General features: G+C 28.4%; 1 protein-coding gene across 3 annotated transcripts in view; it reads right to left on the bottom strand.

The window, feature by feature from the left end:
- LOC103580703 (neuronal acetylcholine receptor subunit alpha-7) overlaps positions 1-22,156 on the bottom strand; it is an 84,480-nt gene that overhangs the window by 51,301 nt on the left and 11,023 nt on the right. Inside the window, exon 2 of one of the 3 annotated variants that reach the window (XM_008562565.3) lies at positions 11,423-11,565. The exons of the other annotated variants lie outside the window; for them this stretch is intronic. Within the exon in view, the coding sequence (XP_008560787.1) occupies positions 11,423-11,565 (143 nt within the window). The remainder of the gene's footprint in view (positions 1-11,422; positions 11,566-22,156) is intronic. 3 annotated transcript variants of the gene reach the window in all.

Raw genomic sequence — 22,156 nt, 5'->3', positions numbered from 1 at the left:
TATATATATATATATATATATATATATATATATAAATTAATTAAAATCAAACGAAAATCCAGAGATTATACTTGTGCTGTATTTCAGTTACACGGAATATATTTTACTATACTTTTAAACTTGACTATTTAATCAAGATTTAAATGTTTTATCAAACTCTACAACGTGTACAAGTTTCGTTTCTTATCCCCTATCTCTTTTTATTTTAATTAAAAAATGTTTAATTTTAAAATCCATTAGTTTTTATAAACTGATAGAAAAAAAACAACCTTTAAATATATAATGTGTCTATTTAAATTTTTTTTGTGCAGCTGAAGATTGTAAAAAATTATATGAAATAAAAAGTAACTATGAAATATTTCTGTATGACTTAACTTTCTTACGACAGTGAAAATTATTAAAAAATTTAATATTAACGTTACATAAAAAAAAAACGAAGTTATGTCTGATAAGTTTTACACTTTTTGAAATATTGCATCTCATTAAGTGAAATTTGCATACAAGTTACATAAAATGATAATAAATTAGTCAATAAATTATTTAAAGTTTTTTGGCAGCTATTAATATGTCAATTTAAGTAACGAATTTAATAAAGTTATTGGATCCAATGAAAATAAATAGACTGAAAACTATAAAGATTGCTTGTAATAAATAAGCTAGTGCACAATTTAAAAATGAAAGAATCTCGGTGTACACTCTAGTGACTTGTTTTTCACGCGAAGCTTGACTAATTGTTGGGTCAACATAAATAATTAACCCTCTTTTATTTTTCTTTGTACTCCATTGCCGGCAATTATTTTTTAAGCTCTCTTTCAATGTACATAATTCATTAAAGTGTTAACTTTTATAAAGTTTACCAAGGAAATCCCTAAAATAAAATAAACTCTTACGGCACACAAAGAAAACGAATTAATAAAATAATGTTATTTATAGATACACTGATACAAAATGTGTCGTTAAATTGGTAACATAGATTGCTGCATTAAGTATCTTCAATTTTGAATAAAAGTATTGTTAATTTAACCATACTATTCCCCATACTTGGTACCTGGATTAAAAAAATAATTTTATTTTCGCGTAATTTTCAAAATTAAAAATAAAACAAGTGCAGCGAGGCAAAAGTAAGTCAACTTTAAGTTATTTTTTTAATAAATGAAAAACACATTTTAAGATACGATACGTTCTCTTAGATTTGACTTAAATTTTTAGGTTAAGAAAGTCATATTGAAGTTAAAAAAAATAAGTGTAGCCAAAATCTAGTTAACTAAGTTAAATGCAAGTCAAAAAATTATAGCAGTCAAAAGCAAGTTAAAAAAGCCAAAATCAACTTATTTTTTTTGACTTGGTGACTGCTATTTAAGGACCAGTTTTTCAAACCGGGTTTAAAATAAAATTGCTAGTATATCTAATAAACATTAATAATATAAAAATATATCAGCAATAATAATTTAAACCTGGATTAAAAAGAAACCCGGTTTGAAAAACTGGCCTTTAACGATCATTATAGATTGCTATCATAGCAATCCAAATTGTTAATATAACAATCCGAATGGTTAATATAGCAATCCGGAATGTAAATATATTAATATGTATTGTCGTATCAACCATCTGTATAGATAGTTGATTTTAACAAAACATTGTATGCTATTTGTATATTATTTCTATATCAACAATCTATGCTGCAAAAAATTTTGGTGTGAAAATGGGTTTAGTGTAAAATAACGGTGTAAAAAATCCTCGGTTCAAATTTAACGCGGTATTTGGTGTATTTTTCATACCGAGTTCAAAAAGTTTTTACAGTGTACGATTTTCAAAACTTTAGATAGTTATTACAACCTAACGGTATTGCTCTTACAGCAATATTTTTTTATTTTCAGAGTATGTATATAAGTAATTTTAGACAATAAAGGTATAATTAACCGTCGAAAAACATAATGTCCATTTGACCTGTACAAATAAGCTCCAATAATCTAGATTGTGGGATATGATGTTAACCGAGTTAAGAACAAAGTTACCCTTACCAGGATAAAATCCCGTTGGTGGCAGTCTGTTAGTCTCACTCTTACACGTTACCTCCTCTAAGCGGCTGAGAAAGATTGAGGACCAAATTCGTTAATTATACGCTCGGCTATTAATCTTTCTAGACTTTGGATTTATTGTTGTCCCCGGGGTGAAATGGAAACTGTGGACGTTTTCAACCTACACTTTACAGTACCACCATCGTCACCAACATACTCTTCATCCTCATCCTCAACTTTGTCCTTGTCCTCGTCCTCGTCCTTGTCTTCGTCTTCGTCTCGGTTTTGGTCTCGGTTGTCGTCGTAGTCGTAGTTGACGCCATTGCAAGAAGATACTTTTTCACGTGCTATTACATCTTCCAAGCCGTCCACTGGTAATTGAATCCATTCCGCTTTCTTAACTTCTTTTTCTCATTCTTTTTTACACAAACTACAATATCCATTGATCACGAAAGTCGTTTAAAAAGTCACTAAGCTACCATAACATTGGCTTTCTTTCCGTATTCTGTATCTCTCCCTCCCCCTCCCCCGTCCCAAATTACTTGCTGCTTCTCATCTGATTCATTTGTTTCTTTCAAGATTTTATGGTTAAGCATAATAAAAATTTTTAAAAACAAAAGACGAAACAAAAAAACAGTACAAAATACTACTTGTGCAATTTATGTTTTTCTTCGTTATTTTTTAATTATGTTCTTCCAATAAAGTTCTTGAAAAGAAAAATATGTGGGTGTGTTTTTTCTTTTTTTTCATCTCTTCCCCTTATATTATTTTTTTTCAGTTGAAAAATATTTTTAATGAGAAACCAGTGGAAAACATTGTCAGGGACACTTGGTTGTATGTCGCGGTCGTTGTGCTGCTGCTGATGATGAGAGAAGTAACAGAGAGAAGGGGAGAATAATGTAACCTTTTCTGCGGCTAATTGTCACGGGCAGTAAGCCTCTGTGTATGTCTAACGCGGTCTGCTTACAAAATAATATCACTTTATACACATACAAACATACGTATGTATACTCCTTTCTGTACTCTCAGTGACTCAATGATCTACCCACTCTCTTGGCTTATAGAACACTAACGTCAAGTTATTATGCAAGGGACAACTACTGACAAGGCTTCGGGCAATGCAAGAAACATCAACTTTGTGCATGTATAAATAATACGCAGCTGTTCATTTATAATCAAGATTTTTTTTTTAACTATATCTACATATTCTTTATGCATACGAATAATAAGCATTAAACAAATGGTGGAAAAATTTCATGGGATTAATTATTGTCCTGTTGAAGCTCTTGTGCGTCAGGTAAAAATGCTTCATTTTTAATTTTCGGAATGTATAAGTTTACATGCCAATTAATTTTTTTTTTTTGTTTAATATATAGATACGTCACGGCGAGTTGAATAGGTCGTTACTGCCTTAGAAGACCATTAAACTTTCATTTTATTTTAAAATTAAAAAAGTAAACCTGATGTTAAATATAATTTGTTAAATTGAAGATAAAATTTTTTTTTTTTTCGAATCGTCTGATTACTAAAAGTAGATTAAGAAATTTATAACTTTTTGGATGGATGGAAAAATTTAATATAAGTTTATAAGTGATCTCATGATAAGACTGCTTTGAATTTAAAAATTATTTATTTATTTTTTTTTTTTTTTTGAAATAAATCACTACCTCACATTAATTTTGTTAAAAACACATTTCTAAATTTTTTTAAAAATTTTTTAAGAATTTATTGACTGTAAACTTAAGTTAAATATCGAAGGTAATTTTGATTTTCAAATTTTTTGGATGAAACAAATTTCGACATAAATTTTCAAAAAATTTCCATAAAAACTGGGATTCTCATGGATTGAAAAACTTCATTTTAATTCCTCCAAATTTCACAAAATTGAGAGATGATTAAATAATTTCATAAGTGTTCCATTATGGACAGACTAAAAATAAAATAAATTTAATAAAAGCGAATATTAATTAAAATAGTTTGTTGCTGCATAATTAATTTAGGTAACGAGCAATTAATAACAATTACAATCGAATTAGTTTGTTGGCACGTTAAAATTTAAGTGAAAACATAAATTTATGTATATTTATGTAGATTACAATAAAATGATTCAACGTGGCTACAATTAATATTTTTCTTATCTTTAAAATTATGGAAACGAGTGAAATAAAAGGAAATTGATATACCAATTAATGCCTCATCGATTCAATATAATCTTGTGTGTATTGTATTGTATAAGCGTGTACAGTGTACACTGTACTAGTTGTCTGTTCGTTCTATTTTGCATAGAAGGGCGATTGATTCACGAGAGATTAGCTTATCCTCCTCACCGGCAGGATGAAACGCAGTAGCTGGCACTGATTTCGCGGAATTGGATATCTACGGTATAACTTGGTAAACTTGATTTGTATCAAATTGATTTTATATTATACAGAAGGTAAGCCAAAACTAACTCAATATCTTGAAAACAAGCCATTGAACACGCTTGTCTAATTTTAATCTCGATTTAATTTATTTTTAAGATTTTATGCTGTGAAAAATTTGCGAAGTGAACGCGGAGTGGATGACTTTTTATGTATTTAATTCCCTCGGAGCGAATTTCACTCCGAAGGACAGTTTCGGAAAATATTAATTATAAAAAAAATTACTAATATATAATGAGCTTAGGTCTTTGATATTTTGACATTTATATTGAGTATGGAAATAATTACGAGCCCTTTCTATATATTGGCACGAAATGATTTTTAAAAATTATAACCAGCTGATAAAAACTTTAGCAAATAAAATTCCACTGAGTCACAAACTGTCGTATGACTTACATCAACCATACCACGAGATAACATTTCATATTGTATCGAAATATAAAATATTCCCATAAAATCTATATCACTATAGCTATTCAATAATTTAATATTTTCACTATGTATCATATATGTGAAATAATAATTTAATGAGTTACTAAAACATTTTATAAATTAAAAACATAATATTTTAAGTTTAATTATTAATATCTGAATCAATTATTTATTGAAATAAATATTTTTCTAATTATCAGCTGTTTCTATTGAATATAAATTTATTTAAGTATCAAAACTCCGGATCGGAGTGAATGTGGATTGAAATAAAATCCGCGTCACTTCGAAATTACTCCGCCCATAAATAAATCCCTATTTACCCCGCATACGGAGTGATCTTTTTTTAAACTTCGGAACTCCGAGTGATGGAGTAAATTCAAATTTAGATATAATCCGTAATTACTCCTGATTTTTCACACTGTCTAGACCCGCGAAATTAGAATAAGAAAAAAAATAAGATTTAAATGACATTGGCTAGTAAACTTTTAACTTGAATCCTTTAAAACTTTTCAATAAAACTTTTACTTGATCAACATATGAAAACAATTATCACCGTAAATTTTTTAATAAAAGATAACTTTTAGTTTTTAATTGACAAATTTTTTTTCACCCCCAAAATAATAAATTTTAATTCCTATTATTTTATAATTGGCAAAGTTTTTAATTGTCAAAAACTCATTAAAATATCAACCCGATAAGTCAAATAGTTTTTAAATTATTTAAAAAAAAAAATTTTTTTTATTTCCTTTACTAGTTGCCATTTTGAAATATTATTAAATAATTTTTTATACTAAGATTACCTCAAAGTAAGTAAGTAGGAATGCATCTGTCAAAATAAATTTTTTATAAACTTCATTTTAATCTTAATTATCATTTTCATCTTCATTTTCAAGTCTTCCAACTTATCATAATAAATTTCAAAGATGAAAAATATTAAGGAATGAAAAATAAATTTAATCCATAAATATATTCTCTCTTATTCAAAGTGATTCAAATGAATATCAACATTTTCTTGACGTCTCGAAGAGTGAAGATCTTTTTTTTTTTTTTTTTTTTTTTATTATTATCAAAACGAATTACATTAAGGGCCAGCTGTAAAAAAGTGACACGATGTTAAAAGCATGTCGAGATTTTAATAAATTAAAATGAAATCAACGTCTTATGATGGTTATTTAATAATCTTCAAATATTTAATAATCTACATAAATGACAACTGATAGAGTTTAAGTAACACTAAAAGTTAATGAAATAAAATTTAAAAGTCTTCACTTTGTATATAAAGTATATTGAATTTTCGTCAAAAGAATTAGGACAACGAGGAGTCTTTTTCAGAAACTCTAAAACTAAATAAAGAAAATTTAAGAAAAAGTAAAATAAAATAGATACCCAAGATAAGAAGATGAGAAAAAGAAATAAGAGGTGAATTGTTGGAATTCGACAATAGGGGCTTGAAAAAAGTAGTGAATGGTGCATCGCCAGCACGTACCGAAACTACTAGCAGTCCGAACCTTATTAACGTAATACGTGACGGGGCATGGTAAACGACGCTTGTGGTTGCACATCAGCTACCAACTATTGTTTTTTATTTTCTTCTATTTTTTTAAGCTCTTTTACTTTTTATTTTCCAAGAGCTCGAATATATACAAACATACTCAGTCAACAGACGCCTTATAGAGTGCCGGAAAACCCGCTTGCCAAAAAGCAAATCTTTCATTGTGCTTTTAGTTTTAACGATTTTAGTTTGGGAAAATATTATTTTTAAAAATACGTGGCAAGAAATAACTTTATTGTAAGTGAGGAACACAGATGATGGAAGATTATGTCATGAAAAAGAGATTATTTTATTATTCTTATCCTGGTTGTTTGATACTGGCATTATAAATCAACTGGTCTGATCTCGGTTAAAGTTGCTCTTAAGTATCTGGTCGCGTGTGGGTTATCTCCACAAGCTACGACTACCGAAATCGTGGCTTCTTCTATTATTACTATTATCCGAAATTCTGTACCGTACACTTGACTTTTGTTTCATTTAATATGTGCAAGTGTTACTTGATACGGAAATTCACTAAAGGCCCATTTGAGATTTCGGTCATTTAAGGTTTTACTTTTTTTTTTATCCTTAATAAAATTATTTTAGGTTTTAATGTTATCATTTATGAAAGAACGCATCCGAAAATGTAGAAAATTTTCTTTACGCTTTTATCCCTCAATGAAATTTTTCAAATTTTTTTAGAACTAAAAGAAAATTCATTTTTTTTTAGGATTCTCAATTATTGCACTGTAAAAAAAGCGGTGTTAAAATGAAATAACATCGATACAAGTGGTGTAATTTGATGGTGTTAAATTGGTGTAAAAAAATTCCACGTATGGAAATTAGAAAAAAAAAACCGAAAAACATTTTAACACCGGGAAAATAAAATATTAAAAATAAAAAAATTCTGATAGATTATTTATGTTTAACGATTGAAAAAGTATTTTAGATTACAGCATGAGGTAGCATTCAAATAGTCCCTGGCTACCGAGAAATTGAATAGGTAGAAAAACTGAAAGGCACTAATTAAAACCAGAAAAACGTTTTACCACATGAAATTCATCTAAAAACATTTATATCTTTATCGGAAATTTTCGGATGAACATAAATTTCTATCTTCCAAAAGTGTGTAAAATATTTTTACAAGTCCGAAAGTTTTAAATGGTTATTGCTCATAATATCTATAGTCAATAAAATTAAATGACTTGAAAAAGTTTCCGAACAAAATACTCCCGAATGTTTCCGAAGTATTTAAAATTCTAAATCAATTAATTACAAGTTGCTCTCTTAAACATACATTAAATTTGAAGACAACCCAGACTGGCTTGAGTTAATTTAAAGATAATAGAATTATAAAATATTATCTAAAGTTACTTGGACAATAATTATTCTAGTTACAAATATTTAAATAATGCCCGAGTGTATAATTAAAAGAAACTTTAACAGGAAAAATCATTTTTAAATAATTACTTAGCGTAAGCATAATTAATTAAATATAAAAGTTATTAAAGTCCATAGAAGGTGGGCTTGTGAAGGCATTTTGATGATTGGCGGTCAAGTTTAATTTGCGGTTTTAAAACTTCTGTATAAAGTACCAGCCAGGGGAAAAGAGAGAAATGTATAGTATTTTTTTTTTTTTTTTTTTTTTTGTTATACGAGTTCGAAAGGTAAACTGATAAAACTAACGATTGACTAGAGACTAATTAGGCGCGCTGTTCACACAAAAGTCCCTTGAGTGTCTCAAGTCACTCAGCAGCTCGAACCGCCTCTACTTTGCCTCTCCATGTATATAAACTTGACTTTACCTACTCTATAATACTACACTGTATGTCTATTACTTGAACTTTTTCAAAATTTTATTGCCTAATTTTAAAGAGAACAACTTTTATTTACTTATGACTTTGCTATTTTTCTAGTGCCTGTTTTCAATTGCATTTTATTTCCCACTTTTTTAATTATTACATTTCTAATATAAAATAAGTCTTTATTAAAAAAAAAAAAATTACCAATTAAAAATGTTATTAAATTAAATTTTTAAGGCTTCTGAAAAATGATTTAAAATTCAAAATTGAAAATTTTTTTTTGTTCCGAGAGATACTATATACCTGAAAAATGGAAAAAAATAAATTTTCTACTTAAGACAATTCAAAAATAATATTCGAGTTCATTATCTATTGAAAATTTTTTTGTTAAAAATGTTTGATGGCCCAGTTAGTCCCGGAATACTAATTTTACTTTGTCACATAATTTTAAAGAAAAATTTGAACTGGCCCATCTTACCCTCTTTTTCATGTTTCATAGTTGAATTTATATAATTATATATTATTTATTTATTGTTCAAAAATAATAATAAGATGAACGTGCCTCAAGTTAAAATTTATACAAGTGTAAGAAAATCTGAAGATTGATAAAAGCAATAAAATATTTGTTACACGAAGCGGAGTCGCGACAAAACGTTGACAAGACAACCGGAAAGCCGGAGGTTGTAAGGTTTTTCTACATTTATATGTACACACATCCATACATAGATATATGTATAAAAATATATATATATATATACACGATGTGAAATAATTTTTCTACCCTCTTTTTGCCTCAATACCGAGAAGAGTCCGTGATATTTCAAGCACATATGACATTGACCACGATCATATGCTTTTGGCAAACTGAACGGCCATCTCGGGACTCGAGCATTTCGGAAATTGAAGCGACATTCATCCAACGAGCTACGAGTGTACATGAGCAAATATCGGCGAGTGAGAATAAATGTATATACTAACACACAAAAATATAAAAAAAATATCGGCCATCTATCTCGTATTATTGAGTAGTGAAAAGAACGTAAATGCTACCAACCCGAGCGCTACCATTTTTATGACAAAAAATTCCTTAAATTTTCCATCTGTCATCTGTACTCAAATATTTGTAATATCCTTGTAAATTTACAACATACAACCATATTTTCGGACGGATAATCTTTTAAAATCGCGTTCTTATTTTATAATTTATTTAAAAAGTGTCATGATGAATTTCTGAATATTCATATGTCAAGTAAAATTGGAAATGGTATAAAAAAAAACTTTATATTGGTGTATACATATATATATAAAATCGCTACAAATAACACGTAACAAAGACCAGACACCAATCAATACTGTTTCACCTATCGTCGACCATTACTACTATCGTCAAGAGAAAACAAAAACGAGATAGATAAAAATAAAATATATATTGTTAGACAAGTAAAAGTTTTGTCTGGAGGAAATTTTTCGACTTTTTCATCGGCTTGCTGCACTACCTTGTCTTATATATAAATATATATAGTTATCATGACTAGACACAGTCTTGTTCACTTTACTTATTTAAAGAACGACGTGTCTAACTTAGATTTTAACTTCAGATACAATTGACACGTATTACTTGTATATATATTTTATTTGTTGACCTTCTTGACTTGTGCACCTTTTATTTATTTATTTATTTATTTAAAATCTCGATTTAGTAATATTAGTTATAGTGAAAGTATGCATGGTAAAGTGGAGGATATCACGACGCACATTGTGATAATGAGTGTGTGCTTCACATGAGTGGAACAAGTTGACGAAGCATACAGTGAAAAGCTTACACATAGAAAATATATATGAAGTGAAAATGCACGTGAAGGGATAGTAGCTGCTGCTGCTGCTGCTGCTGCTACTGCTATCATCGATGAGTTGTACAGTATATCGGTGACCGGCCTTTGTTCATTTTATAACGTCACTCTTGCATGCACGCTCTCCTACCATCGATCGTGCGTGAAGCTCACGGAAAAGGGGAATATGTTAACGTACTATTATATATTTTTGTTTAACACTATTATTATCATAATTAATAATATTTATTTTTTATAACTCGAAATCTCAGTACGTTAAAGTAGTTGTTAAAAATTATTTTATATTTTTTTAACGTCCAGCTATAAAAGGAAGAATTCAAAAATTTGTAAAAAATAACTTTTTCGAGCTCTCTGAGCTAAAAAACAGCGGGAAGTCTTCAAGTTGGCCCACAGAGTCACCCATGTTTCAGATTTTTTCAAATCAACTAAACTTTAATCCCGTCGACTTCGTCACGATATTTGTCTATTATACTTATCAAAATCTCGATAGTCAAAAATAAAATCGTATCAACTTTTCTTCATAAACTTTATAATAAACGGGATAAAGTAGCGATTTGATTTTTATTTTAAAAAAATAAAAAAAAAAATTGACTAAATAGAATACATCGATCCAAATATTCACATCCCTGTAATACATGTATGTGTGTGTGTTGTATGTGGTAACATTTTAAAAACATAGTTGCGTGTAGGTATGTATAAAATGCGGACAAGATACGTCGACGCTTTGTTTTTCATTCTAGTTGACTGGTGGTGCTGTTTTACTTTACTGGTACCGGAGATGGACGTGTGCACATTTACGTAACTGATCCACGTTTTCCTCGCGTTTTTATGTACTCCAACAACTACTCGTGCAACATCATGAGTGTATACATTGGAATAGTTTAAAATATATATATATATATATATATATTCGTGGACATGAATGCTTATCAGTGAAAGCATATATGGAAATAGTGTTATTTAAAAAACAAAAATAAAATAAAAGTAGCGATAAATAAAAAATACATTGTGGAAAAATTGCGGAGTGAACCCGGATTAAATCCGGAGTAAATACGGAGTGGATGACTGTTTATTTACTTGATCCCTTCGGAGTAAATTTACTGCGAAGGGAGTATTCTGATATTGAAAGTCTGGATGTGAGTAAATGCCGATTTAAATAAAATCCAAATTACTCTGCTAAAAAAACAATCTCCATATTTACTCCGAATGCGGATTTTTTCTAAAATTCCGAAACTCCGTGACGGTGAATTCAAATTTAAATAAAATCCGTAATAGCTACGAATTCACTCCCATTTTTTTCAATGTAAAAAAAAAATAAGATAAAATTTTTATAATAATAGAGAAATGTATGTAGTTATTGTTGACTTACAACGTCGATTATTTGCATTAGTGTGAGGCCGAAGCTCAACGGTAGAGGCTCAGACTCGTTAAACACCGGTCGCTCCAATACGTTGTAGTTATCCAGCAAGTCGTTTAACAGCCGCTTCTCATGAACACCACCACTTACCAGCCCTAGCCAATCATTATTACAATTTTGTCATATACACCCTCTTTTTTTTTTTTTTTTATTTATTTAAATCATCATTTTAATATTTCACAACTTATGTTTTCTCCATCTATCCTCATTTAGTCCATCAATTTAATTACACATCACTTTCAAACCCAGCATTCAATTCATTTGCATCCCATCTCATCCAATTTATTTTAAATATCTCATCGCTTTAAATCCATATGAAATTCATTTATTTTATTTATTCTATTTTCAGATTTCACTAATAAATATATACATAAATATATAATACTTTTTGTTACGTATAAAGTATATGATTAATTGATTACGAAAAAGTAATTGATAATTAATTTTGCGGTTAAATATTAAAAAATATTTTCATATAAAATTTGACATTTCAGTGAAATAAAATAAACATGGGTTTAAAATATTTTTTAACGAGTAAATTTTATGTGGAAATAAAATGTACGAAAAACAAGTGGATAAATATTTTTAAATTTTATTTTAAAGATGATGAGAACGGATATAAAACCAGAAAATAAATGGACTTTGAAAAGCATAACAAATGTCATAACTTTTTTTATTCATTTAATTTTTTAATTTAATATCGAGTTTTATTTTTAAATAAAATAATTAAAGTCAATAAAGTGGCGAAATAAAATCAATATTATTTTAAATTATAAATGATTTATTGACGTCTCTGTTTCGTTTAGCATCGGCATACTCACAGGCTTTTGTAAAATTTACACATACGTTTGTACCAATTGCTGGGTTGTATAATACGCGTGCGCGAAATACGCGCAATTTATTAATATCAAGTTACATTTAATTAATAAGTAATTAATACTTGTTTCATTTAATATAAATAGAGTCTAAAAATTACTTAAAATCAATTATATATAAAATACCAATAATTATCTCATTGCAACATTCGCAATAATTTATATCACGATAAAATTAATCGTAAAAAAGAAATTTATTAAAGGGGAGTTTCATAAAGTTGCAACTAAATAATGCAAAAGATAAAATATTTTATGTTCGTTGGGTAAAATAAAAAATTTGAAAAAGCTATAAATTGATAAAAGTTAAATTTTGTACTTTAATTTTATGTACCTTCAATATATTTTATTTTCTTTACATAAAAGTAAACACATCACGCGTGACCCAAACTCTATTGACCATAAATATTTTAAAATGACCACGAGCAACTGGAGTATAACTGCTGGCCTCACTTCTTAAGTTAAGGGAGAAAAAGTCGCTCCCGTTGGTTGTGAATAAAAGGTGAAAGGGTGAGATTGCTCGAGAGAGAAACATGCTAGAATAAAGATTCACTTCACCCCAAGGGACGGCACGAGGTAACGGTACTTCTCTCGGTGAAGGATGGCCAATTTCAGTGACCATTATTCCAGTAAATCCACATTTACATTTTTTTTATTATTTTTTTTATACCGTCAAGAAATGAATTTTTTCGTTTACTTTTCTGAATATTCATATCATGAATCGTTTATTTGAGAAACCCCATAAGTCAAGAAAACAAAATTTTTCAGGAAACATAAAAAAATTTTTCTGGAAAAACTTGCCATTGAAGTAATAAATAAATAATTGAAGAGAAAATGTTAGCGTCTCTGAAAAATATTCAAACAAGAAAAATTCAATTTTTTAATTGAAACTACTAAAAAAATTATTTAAAGTTGATTGACTTATGGGGTTTCTCAACCAAACGGAAGAAAAAGTTATAAAATCATTGTTTTTTTAATTTTTTCCACTCAAATAATTTATTAGACTAATAAAATGAAGTATATAATATGTATATAAACTCTGAAACTCAGAAATTACAAAAAATAATAATTAATTTAAGTATTTTAATTAGTCATATTATTTTTTTTTCCAAAAAAAGCGCGAATTTTAAACAAAAAAGAAAAAATTATTTCCATAAAACTAAAATTGCATATGTTTATTTGAAAAACCCCATAAGTTATTGATTTATGGGGTTTCTCAATAAAATAAAATTTCTGCCGCCCCGTTAATTGTTTTTTAAACACTGAATTGATGGATATTTTTATTAATTTCTATGGGGGGACATCCAAAGAACCCAATTTAGAAAAAACATGACTTATGGGGTTTCTCAAATAGACTATTCACATATTCCTTTCTTTAAATATATCCTAATATTTTTATTTTTATCCTTTAAATACTGAAAACCTTTTTGGTAAATAAATCCATCTCAGTTCAACCCTTATCAGTTAAACTCAACTCAACTAAAAAATTCTTTATACATCAAAACATTCAAATATTTTTTAGTTGTTTTTATTTACATAAAATTTAGCAACAACTTTTAAACTTTGTTCTATTGAAAACCAAAATTTTAGTTGTGTCAAAAGCATGAAATCATGAATACGCCGAATAACAAACGACTGAGGGATTTTAAATACCTATGTATGTACACTCAAGCGATTCAACATCCGTAAATGAAAGTATTTCATATATATATATATATATATATATATATATATATATATAATGTTTTTCAGCTGACTTTGAATTGAGTAGACTACGTAAAAAATATAAAAAAAAAAATAAAAACGAACTTTAAAATTTTTTCCGCTGATAAACGAGTGAATTGCGCGCAAGTCTCATGTGTATCACTAGTGAAAAAACTCTAAAGACTTTTTAGTCTACATGCTTGAATAAGAAGCCCAACGACGTATAGTAGCGTCTTTTGCACTCATTACTCTCTTTGTATATCTATACATATATCCTCACTTGGAAGACGCCGGTGAAGGATCGATGGAAATAAAGTACGCGAGTAATATCTAAAGCTCGTGAACTTGAGACGACGGGAATAAAAAAAGAAAAAAAAATCATAATTGATGATTGTGAACGAGAGGATAAAAAGTTAAATTATAAATAGGGTTCGGATATATTAGTTTTTTTTTTTTTGCTAACTTCGATAATACATAAATAAAATTTAGCTGTGATAGTTTTTGGCAGCTAACAACTTGACTGAAAGCTTTAAATTTAGGGTGAATATAAATTTATCTAGGAAATTTATATTTACATACCCTAACTTTTCGTTCACTTACGCCAGATGTATGGATATGTTTCGTATTTAAATGTAATCATATTTATTGTCACGGCTTATTTGAAATCATTATTTACTATTTAGGATTGATTTTTTTTTCGATTCGAATATAAATGTCAGGCTGCCAATGCGGTCGTAAATAATCCTGATAAATTTTTTTTTCTACACAGAAAAAATGATAAACATGCATAATGATTTTTACTGATAAATTTTTCAGACTTTTATTCAACCCGGGTCAAAAAAATAATTTTATTTTGGCGTAATTTCAAAAACTGAATGTAAAGCAAGACTAGTAAGACAAAAGCAAGTCATTAAGTTTCAGTTCTTTTTTTAATAAATGAAAAACACATTTTAAGATTTGAAAACATATTCGGCTTTTACTTACTTAGTTCCGATTTACGCCAACTAGATCAAATTAAAGTCATGTTGTCTTAGATGTGATGTAGTTGGTTTTAATTCAAGTCAAACTTGACTTGAATTCGACTCAGTTGACTTAAATTTTTAAGTTAAAAACGTTGGTGTAGCCAGAAGCAAGTTAATTAAGTCAAATGCAAGTCAAAAAAGTTAAAATCAAGTTATTTTTTTGACATAATAAGATAAATTGTATTAAAATTGATTAAAATTTGTATTAGTTTAATTTTTTAAATTTCTTTTATTTATAAATAGCCGAAAAAAATTTTTATTTATTTCAGTTGAAAGTTCAATATTATAAAATAACTCATGTGATACTCTATCAAAATGAACATCTTATTAATTCAGAATATTGAATTTTGAAACTTAATATCTTCTGCTTGAAAGCGCAGAAATCTTCTAAAAGTATCTCGAAAAATTCTTCTATAACTCTGCATTTAATTTACAAGTTATCTACAGTTTAAAAATTTTTATTTCCGTACATCCATATGATGGTAAAATTAAAAATATACTTTTTTGACAGATATTCCTTAATAAATCATCCAAAGAGGAAGTTTTAATTACATTTCAGTTAATTAAATTGAATCTTGAGTGATATTTTTTTTTTTTTTTTTTTTTTTTTTTTTTTTTTTTTTTCAATTTAATCGTCATCGATATTTTACAATACCATTGAATATATAATTCATTTCATCGAACTTGCGACTCGCCTTGGTCTCTGTTATAACAGATTAAATATTAAAAATAATTTTTAACGTTTGTCACACGAAAAAACTTCCTATTGGTTTTCGAATCCAATTTAACCTCAGTGAAAAAAAAAAAAATCAGCACATATTGATTCAGTAAAAATGTAAATTTCAATACCAAATTTATAAACACGATTCCGAGATTTATTAACTAAATATATACGTATATATTTTTCAATAATGTTTTAAACTGAAATTTTATTAAAAACTATAGCTCTAATAGTTTAATTTCATAGACCAAACAAAACTATAAATTATTTTAATACGGCATCATAAATACGATCCATTAAATTCTATCGATTTTCTATACGTTAAAAAAACCTAAACAAGCATAACAATTGTTACACACGATATATTGAAATAAAAACAACAAAAGTACATATATGATATGAATGAATGTTGTCTCTTAGGAATAGACCTTTTCATTATTTTTCCTTGCTCATTTTTGCGTAGGGGGATTGTTTTCGCAGGCATTGACTCTCTTACGCTTTTCCCCTTTTCAAGTCTAGGGCATTTCTGGGGATCATAATAATAACAACAATAATGATGGCAAAAAAAACTATACTTATAAGGGAAATAAATTTTCTATAGAGGACAAAATTTATCGAAAAAATGTCTAAGTCGTATTTTTCATGTATATGTCACATACACATGGACTCACTCGATTTCATGCAAATCTTCACGTCTTGTCCGTTTTATACACTCACTTCACTTTACATTACTTTAGCTTCTCTCTCACTATTTCTTCCTCAACTAGCTCTTACAACGGCAAACAGCCTGCAAGAATTGTTCAAGATAGCTTTTTTGTCAGGCTGTCCAAAACACACTGCGTACTTGATATTCTCAACAAAAATTCAATATACTATACAACTCGGATGAAAAATAAAATGCTTTTACCTCAAAAAGACCTTTGACTCGCTCTACATATGCCCATCTTAATTTTAAACCAATACACCCACCGTAACTTAATATCTCTCTCTTTCTTTCTCTCTCTCTCTCCCTCTTTCTCCTTCTAGTTAAACATCAAAAAGACTTTAAGACCGTAAACAAACAAAACATAAAAAACTTTAAATTCAAAGTATGTTAAGCATCATAAAAAAATTTGACCTAGAATTTGCGGAATAAAAATTCAAACAATTTTGTTTTAACTTTAATACACACTAGACTTAAAAAAATTTAAGTCATCTTCGTAAAATGTGTGCCAAAACGAAAAAAAGTTTATCTTTAAATCCTAGAATCCATTGCTAATGCTATAGGGAGTAGAGGGTTCTTAGTGTGTCTTTTAGAGCAGTATATAAGCTGAAGTATCGCTTCTTGTCGCCAGCAGAAAGGAAAATATACTAGACATATCATGAAACAATGCCTTAAAGGAATTTTCAAAGGTGGGAAAAAGTATATATAATAAAACAAAACTATATATGTGTACGAGTATAAAAAAATGTGTATTACCATTTTCATCTTATTTTCAACTCTGTACACGTCGCTGGATATATTATGCATACCATAAGAAATAGGATTGAAGTATGATACTGATATCAACTGCGAAATACCGATTACTCAAAGTCTTTGTTCGTCTATATGTACACGTAGATGGATATGTAATGCATATATCAAAGAAAAATCTTTGGAAAACATTGCGCAATAGCCAATCTTCGTGATTACAAATTTCAAGAGGTGATTGATGATGATGTGGAAAATATTTGTGGTAAAAATTAATGTTAGCTTTTTTTTTTGTTCATGAACACGAGAGAACAAAAGATAAATATGTGAGGGGAGAAATAATAAAGTGTCACGATTAATGAATTACTACGAGTACGGCGAAACTAACTCTATAGTATAGATTTCGTGATTGATTAAATAAATCAATTAAAGACTTGTCAGGTAGTGTTACAATTAAGCTAATGTTTCGTGAAATTAATATATATAGAGGGGAGGATGGGCAAAACAGGATACTTAAGGGAATACAAAGTTTTCGAGGACTCAAACACCCTAAATCTTTTTTTTTTTTAATGACATTCAAAGTAAATATAAAAATTCAAAGTTGCCGTTAAAAGAAAATTTAATTTTTGCGGGCAAAATGAGATACTCCCTAAAAAAGGTGAAAAAAAAGTTCTGGATATTAAATAAATTTTTTTTATAAGTAATTTACATGAAGAAAAATTACATTTTACACAATTATTAGATACAAAGGAAGAAAAAAAGTTTTTTTAATAGTTTTTCTTATGAAACAAAAGTCATTAACATTTTTCGACTGATAGTCAATTTTTGAAAAAGCTTAACAAAAAAAAAACAAAATGCCGTGTAAAAAAGAATTGTTAAAAAAGTGTTGACTATTCTAAACTTCAAAACGTGACACAGTGACGAACTTGTTTAGAACGTTTTTTAAACTTTTGAAAATTCAAGAGAAAAATTAATAAATATCCTTGTATTATTAAGATATGCTAAAACGAAAAACGTTCAGAAATAGTTCAAAATTAGTTTTTTCTGAACGTATTTTGCACTGAAAATGTTAAGTTGTAGTATTAAGTCAATTGTTATTTTCTGTATGTTGTCAGAAGTTTGAAAATCGTTTAAAAAAGGTTCGTCATTGTGTCACGTTTTAATGATTAGAATAGTCAACACTTTTTTAACCTTTTTTCAACAATTTTATTTACACGGATAATGCTAAAGTATATCTGAAAAAGTGATTTTGAATGCTTAAAAAAAGGATTTTTTTTCACAAAATTTTTCGGGTGCCCCGTTTTGCTCCTCCTACCCTCCCCTGTATATATTCAAATATTTCGTATAGGAGATTTATATGATTAAACAAAACATTACGAATACTTATAATAAGTTTGTAAAAATTTATTTTTTAAGATTTTAAATTAATTTATAGGTTTTAAATGTGAGTGCAATAACTCGACAAACAAAAATTAAAGTGTTGAATATTAGGTAAAGTGTAGAAAGCTTTGAAGTTATATAAATGAAAAAAGTAAAGATAGAATAAAATCTATATTTCAACTACTTTTGAAAATTATTTCCACTTCTTTGAGATAGTAATAAATTCAATTGATCAAAAACTCACTTTTCAAAGGTAAAAAAAATCGTTTTTTTTCTCTTCATTCATTTTTCACTTTTCTCCTTCGTTTCTCGCTTTTTATTCTCTATATATTTTATTACGCACACTTTTAAATACAGATATATCGACGGAGCTCGTGTCGAAAATTCGTGTAGAACTGAGCAAAAGAGAAATAAGAGGCAAGTTTTACTTGAGTATAATGCACGAAACGTTTTTTTTTTTTTTTTTTAAATAAAAATTCCCTAATTCATCAAATAAATAAAGGCAGCAAATGGATTTAATTAAGTATATAACTCTGTGTAGCTGAATATGTAAATGCTGATTTTTTTTTTTTAACCAGCAAAGGGAATTACTGATACAACGTAAATTCAAATGTAAGAAATAAATGGCTACTTTTTTTTATAGATATTTAAAAAGAGATGACTATTATAAATTGAATTCAGGAGTAAATATATATGTATATATATTTCCGTAAAGACTTGAGCCAAGTTCTTAGTTCCCCGAAGGGACAAAATGTCATTACTGTTTGAAACTGTATATATAAAGTGTACAATAAACAGCAAGTTAAATTGCCTTAAGCAAATGAAGAGAAGTGAATAAAAGTTTTTAATAATAATATATATTCTAGTTTACATCAATAACATATGACAAATATCTACATGAATCTACATAAACTTGTCCTAACTGTGAGATATATGTGTAACGTCAATATATGAAGATTGAAGGTTCATACTTTTGAACAGCAACAACAACAAACTTTTATACTTGTTTGACAAAGTCTCTGTTACTCGACAGCATAAAGCACTTTTTTTTTTTTCTAGTAGATTATTATTGACAAGAGTAAATACGTGTACTGTGCGACATATTGATAGAAAGAGTAATAGACTTGATCTTGCAAATAATACAATAGGATAATAAAAATAATAATAATATGTATGAAACAATGAACTGAATTGGATGATGAGCAGGAGATAAGACGATAAAATGAAATAAAAAAGTAAAAATGCCGGAAAAAGAAGAGAATGAGAGTTGAAATAAAAGAGGAATGGAAAAGAATCTTCTGCCTGACATTTAGAGATGTCGAGTACCGGAAGTTTCTAGTGACTTAGTGACGATACATTTCAACATTTCATGTTGCAATGGAATGAAAGTAGAGAGAAAAACAGGGGCAAACATAGTTCCATGTAAGGGAAAGAGATAAAAAGTAAGTATAAAAAAAATCGATTTTTTTTTTGTTGCTGTTGGCACGTCTCAAGCAATCGCCAGTAACACGAATGGATAGAGCAGATTGAGATCGATCGGTGAGGGATGCTTTTAGAAACAACCTCAAGGACTACCGTTAAACATCAAGAGCTGTCCGATGAGTCAATGGCCTTTGACATTCGTCAAGTATTAAATAGCTACATTATTAAGGTTCATTTTTAATGTTTATTTCCGAATAGAAGCACTGCACCTATGATAAGGCGCTGAAGAGCTTCTTATAAAAGGCATTCACATCTTAGATGTTTCAACATACACTTTTTAATGTCAAGGACTCGGCTTTTATGCAGCCATTAAATTACTGGCACGGTGAAAAATTTTCTTCACGTAGTGGTAATTTATTTAAAATACAAAATCGTTATGTTCATCGTCCGTCTTAATTAAGCAACTCTCAAGGGTTATTTCAAACTTAGCAATTTATCATTTTTATTCCCTCTTGTATCTTATTTTTTGTTTATCCCGTTTACTCATTATTTTTTACATTGAGTGCATTTAAATGTTAGACACAAATTAAGTTGTTCAACATTTTTATACGTAAGTGGCTACGGTAAAATTATTTTTATTTCCCTCTCTCTTACTATCAGACTATTTTTCTTTTATCTTTTTCCTTTTCTTATTCGACTTTACTTGTTGTTTTAATATTTTTCATTTCTTTCTTTCTCTCAACGGTCCATCGTGCAATGTGGCCGGAAAATTAGAAACTCATTGTTCTGTAAGAACAATTCATATCTCTATTGTAATGTAGTCTTTGTAAGAAAAACGCAACTGATAAAGCAGCGTTGTCGCTTTCGTAGTCGGGTCTTTAGTCAATGGGAAAACCGTATACACTGAGGAAAATCGATATTGCTTAGATATTTTAAACATTGGCTATACATATCTATGTATATATTATTTTACACACGATCTAGGCTATTTATCCCAAGTATCTGCGCCTTAACTATATATAATATTTAATACCAACATTTAAACGTTAACTATTTACAATATATAACTTGAACTTGCGGATAATAGATTGCGGTTTTGAGATTGTTAGATAAATTTTAATAAAATTCAACACCGGATTATCCTCTGTAAGAACAAAAGAAAAGAAAACCGAATCAAGCAAAGTAAAATGAAAAAGAGGAAAAAGATAGAGGAGGAAAAGAATAAGAAGATGAAGAAGAAGAAGAAAAATAAGAAGAGGGGCAAAATAAAAGTCGGTCTATTTTTCATAGGAAAAAGCTGGTCAGTTTATTCTGAAATAATAACACAAATAGATGGCGCCATCCGACAGGGAATGACTTCCTTTGGAATTTTTTTGGCAAGAAAAATACTTTCTATGTATATTTTAAATCAGAATATCAAATGTATGGTACTTTTAAATAAATTATTATTGTACATACTGGGGAAAACAGAAAATAACTTGGCGTTACGAAATCTTTTAAACTATTGCAAATATGTATTTACAGCGCGGTTATGTAATTTAGAAAACCAAGAGATGATAGATTTTTACGACCCTCTGTAAAACGGTAGTGGAAAAGATAAAATAAAATAAAATAAAATAAGAAGAATGAGAGAGAAAGAGAAGCTTTAAAAGATATTCAATGATGCATATCGTGAGAGATCTTTTTCAAGTTAAATCCTGCTGACACATTACTATGAAATTATCGGAAACATTCAGCACGCCGGGCTTTATATTCCATTCAACCGTGTACCCCTAGGAGTACTAAGAAATTTTCTCAACCACTGATAAAAGTGATTTTCACCCGCAGAATTCAATTCCCAGAGTTAGTTCCTAATTTACAGTATTCATTTTCACTAAAAGCTGTACATTAGTGTTTGTAAAGTGCTTCTACATCACCATTACTGATTATAATCTTCACAAATGTATATTCATATAGATATATTGTGTGTAAATACTTCCATGAGGGTTTCAAGCCTATGTATATATACACTTCCTTTTTGGCATTCACAGTACAAACAGGCTGATAATTTTTATCTTACCGATTTACATTGTAAAAATCTACTTTTAAACAAGTCTACTTAAAATATATAAAATT

The sequence above is a fragment of the Microplitis demolitor genome, chromosome 3, assembly GCF_026212275.2.
Source record: "Microplitis demolitor isolate Queensland-Clemson2020A chromosome 3, iyMicDemo2.1a, whole genome shotgun sequence".
Lineage (NCBI taxonomy): Eukaryota > Metazoa > Arthropoda > Insecta > Hymenoptera > Braconidae > Microplitis > Microplitis demolitor.
The sequence above is the reverse complement of the archived record's forward strand: the minus strand, read 5'-3'. Positions and strand labels throughout refer to the sequence as shown.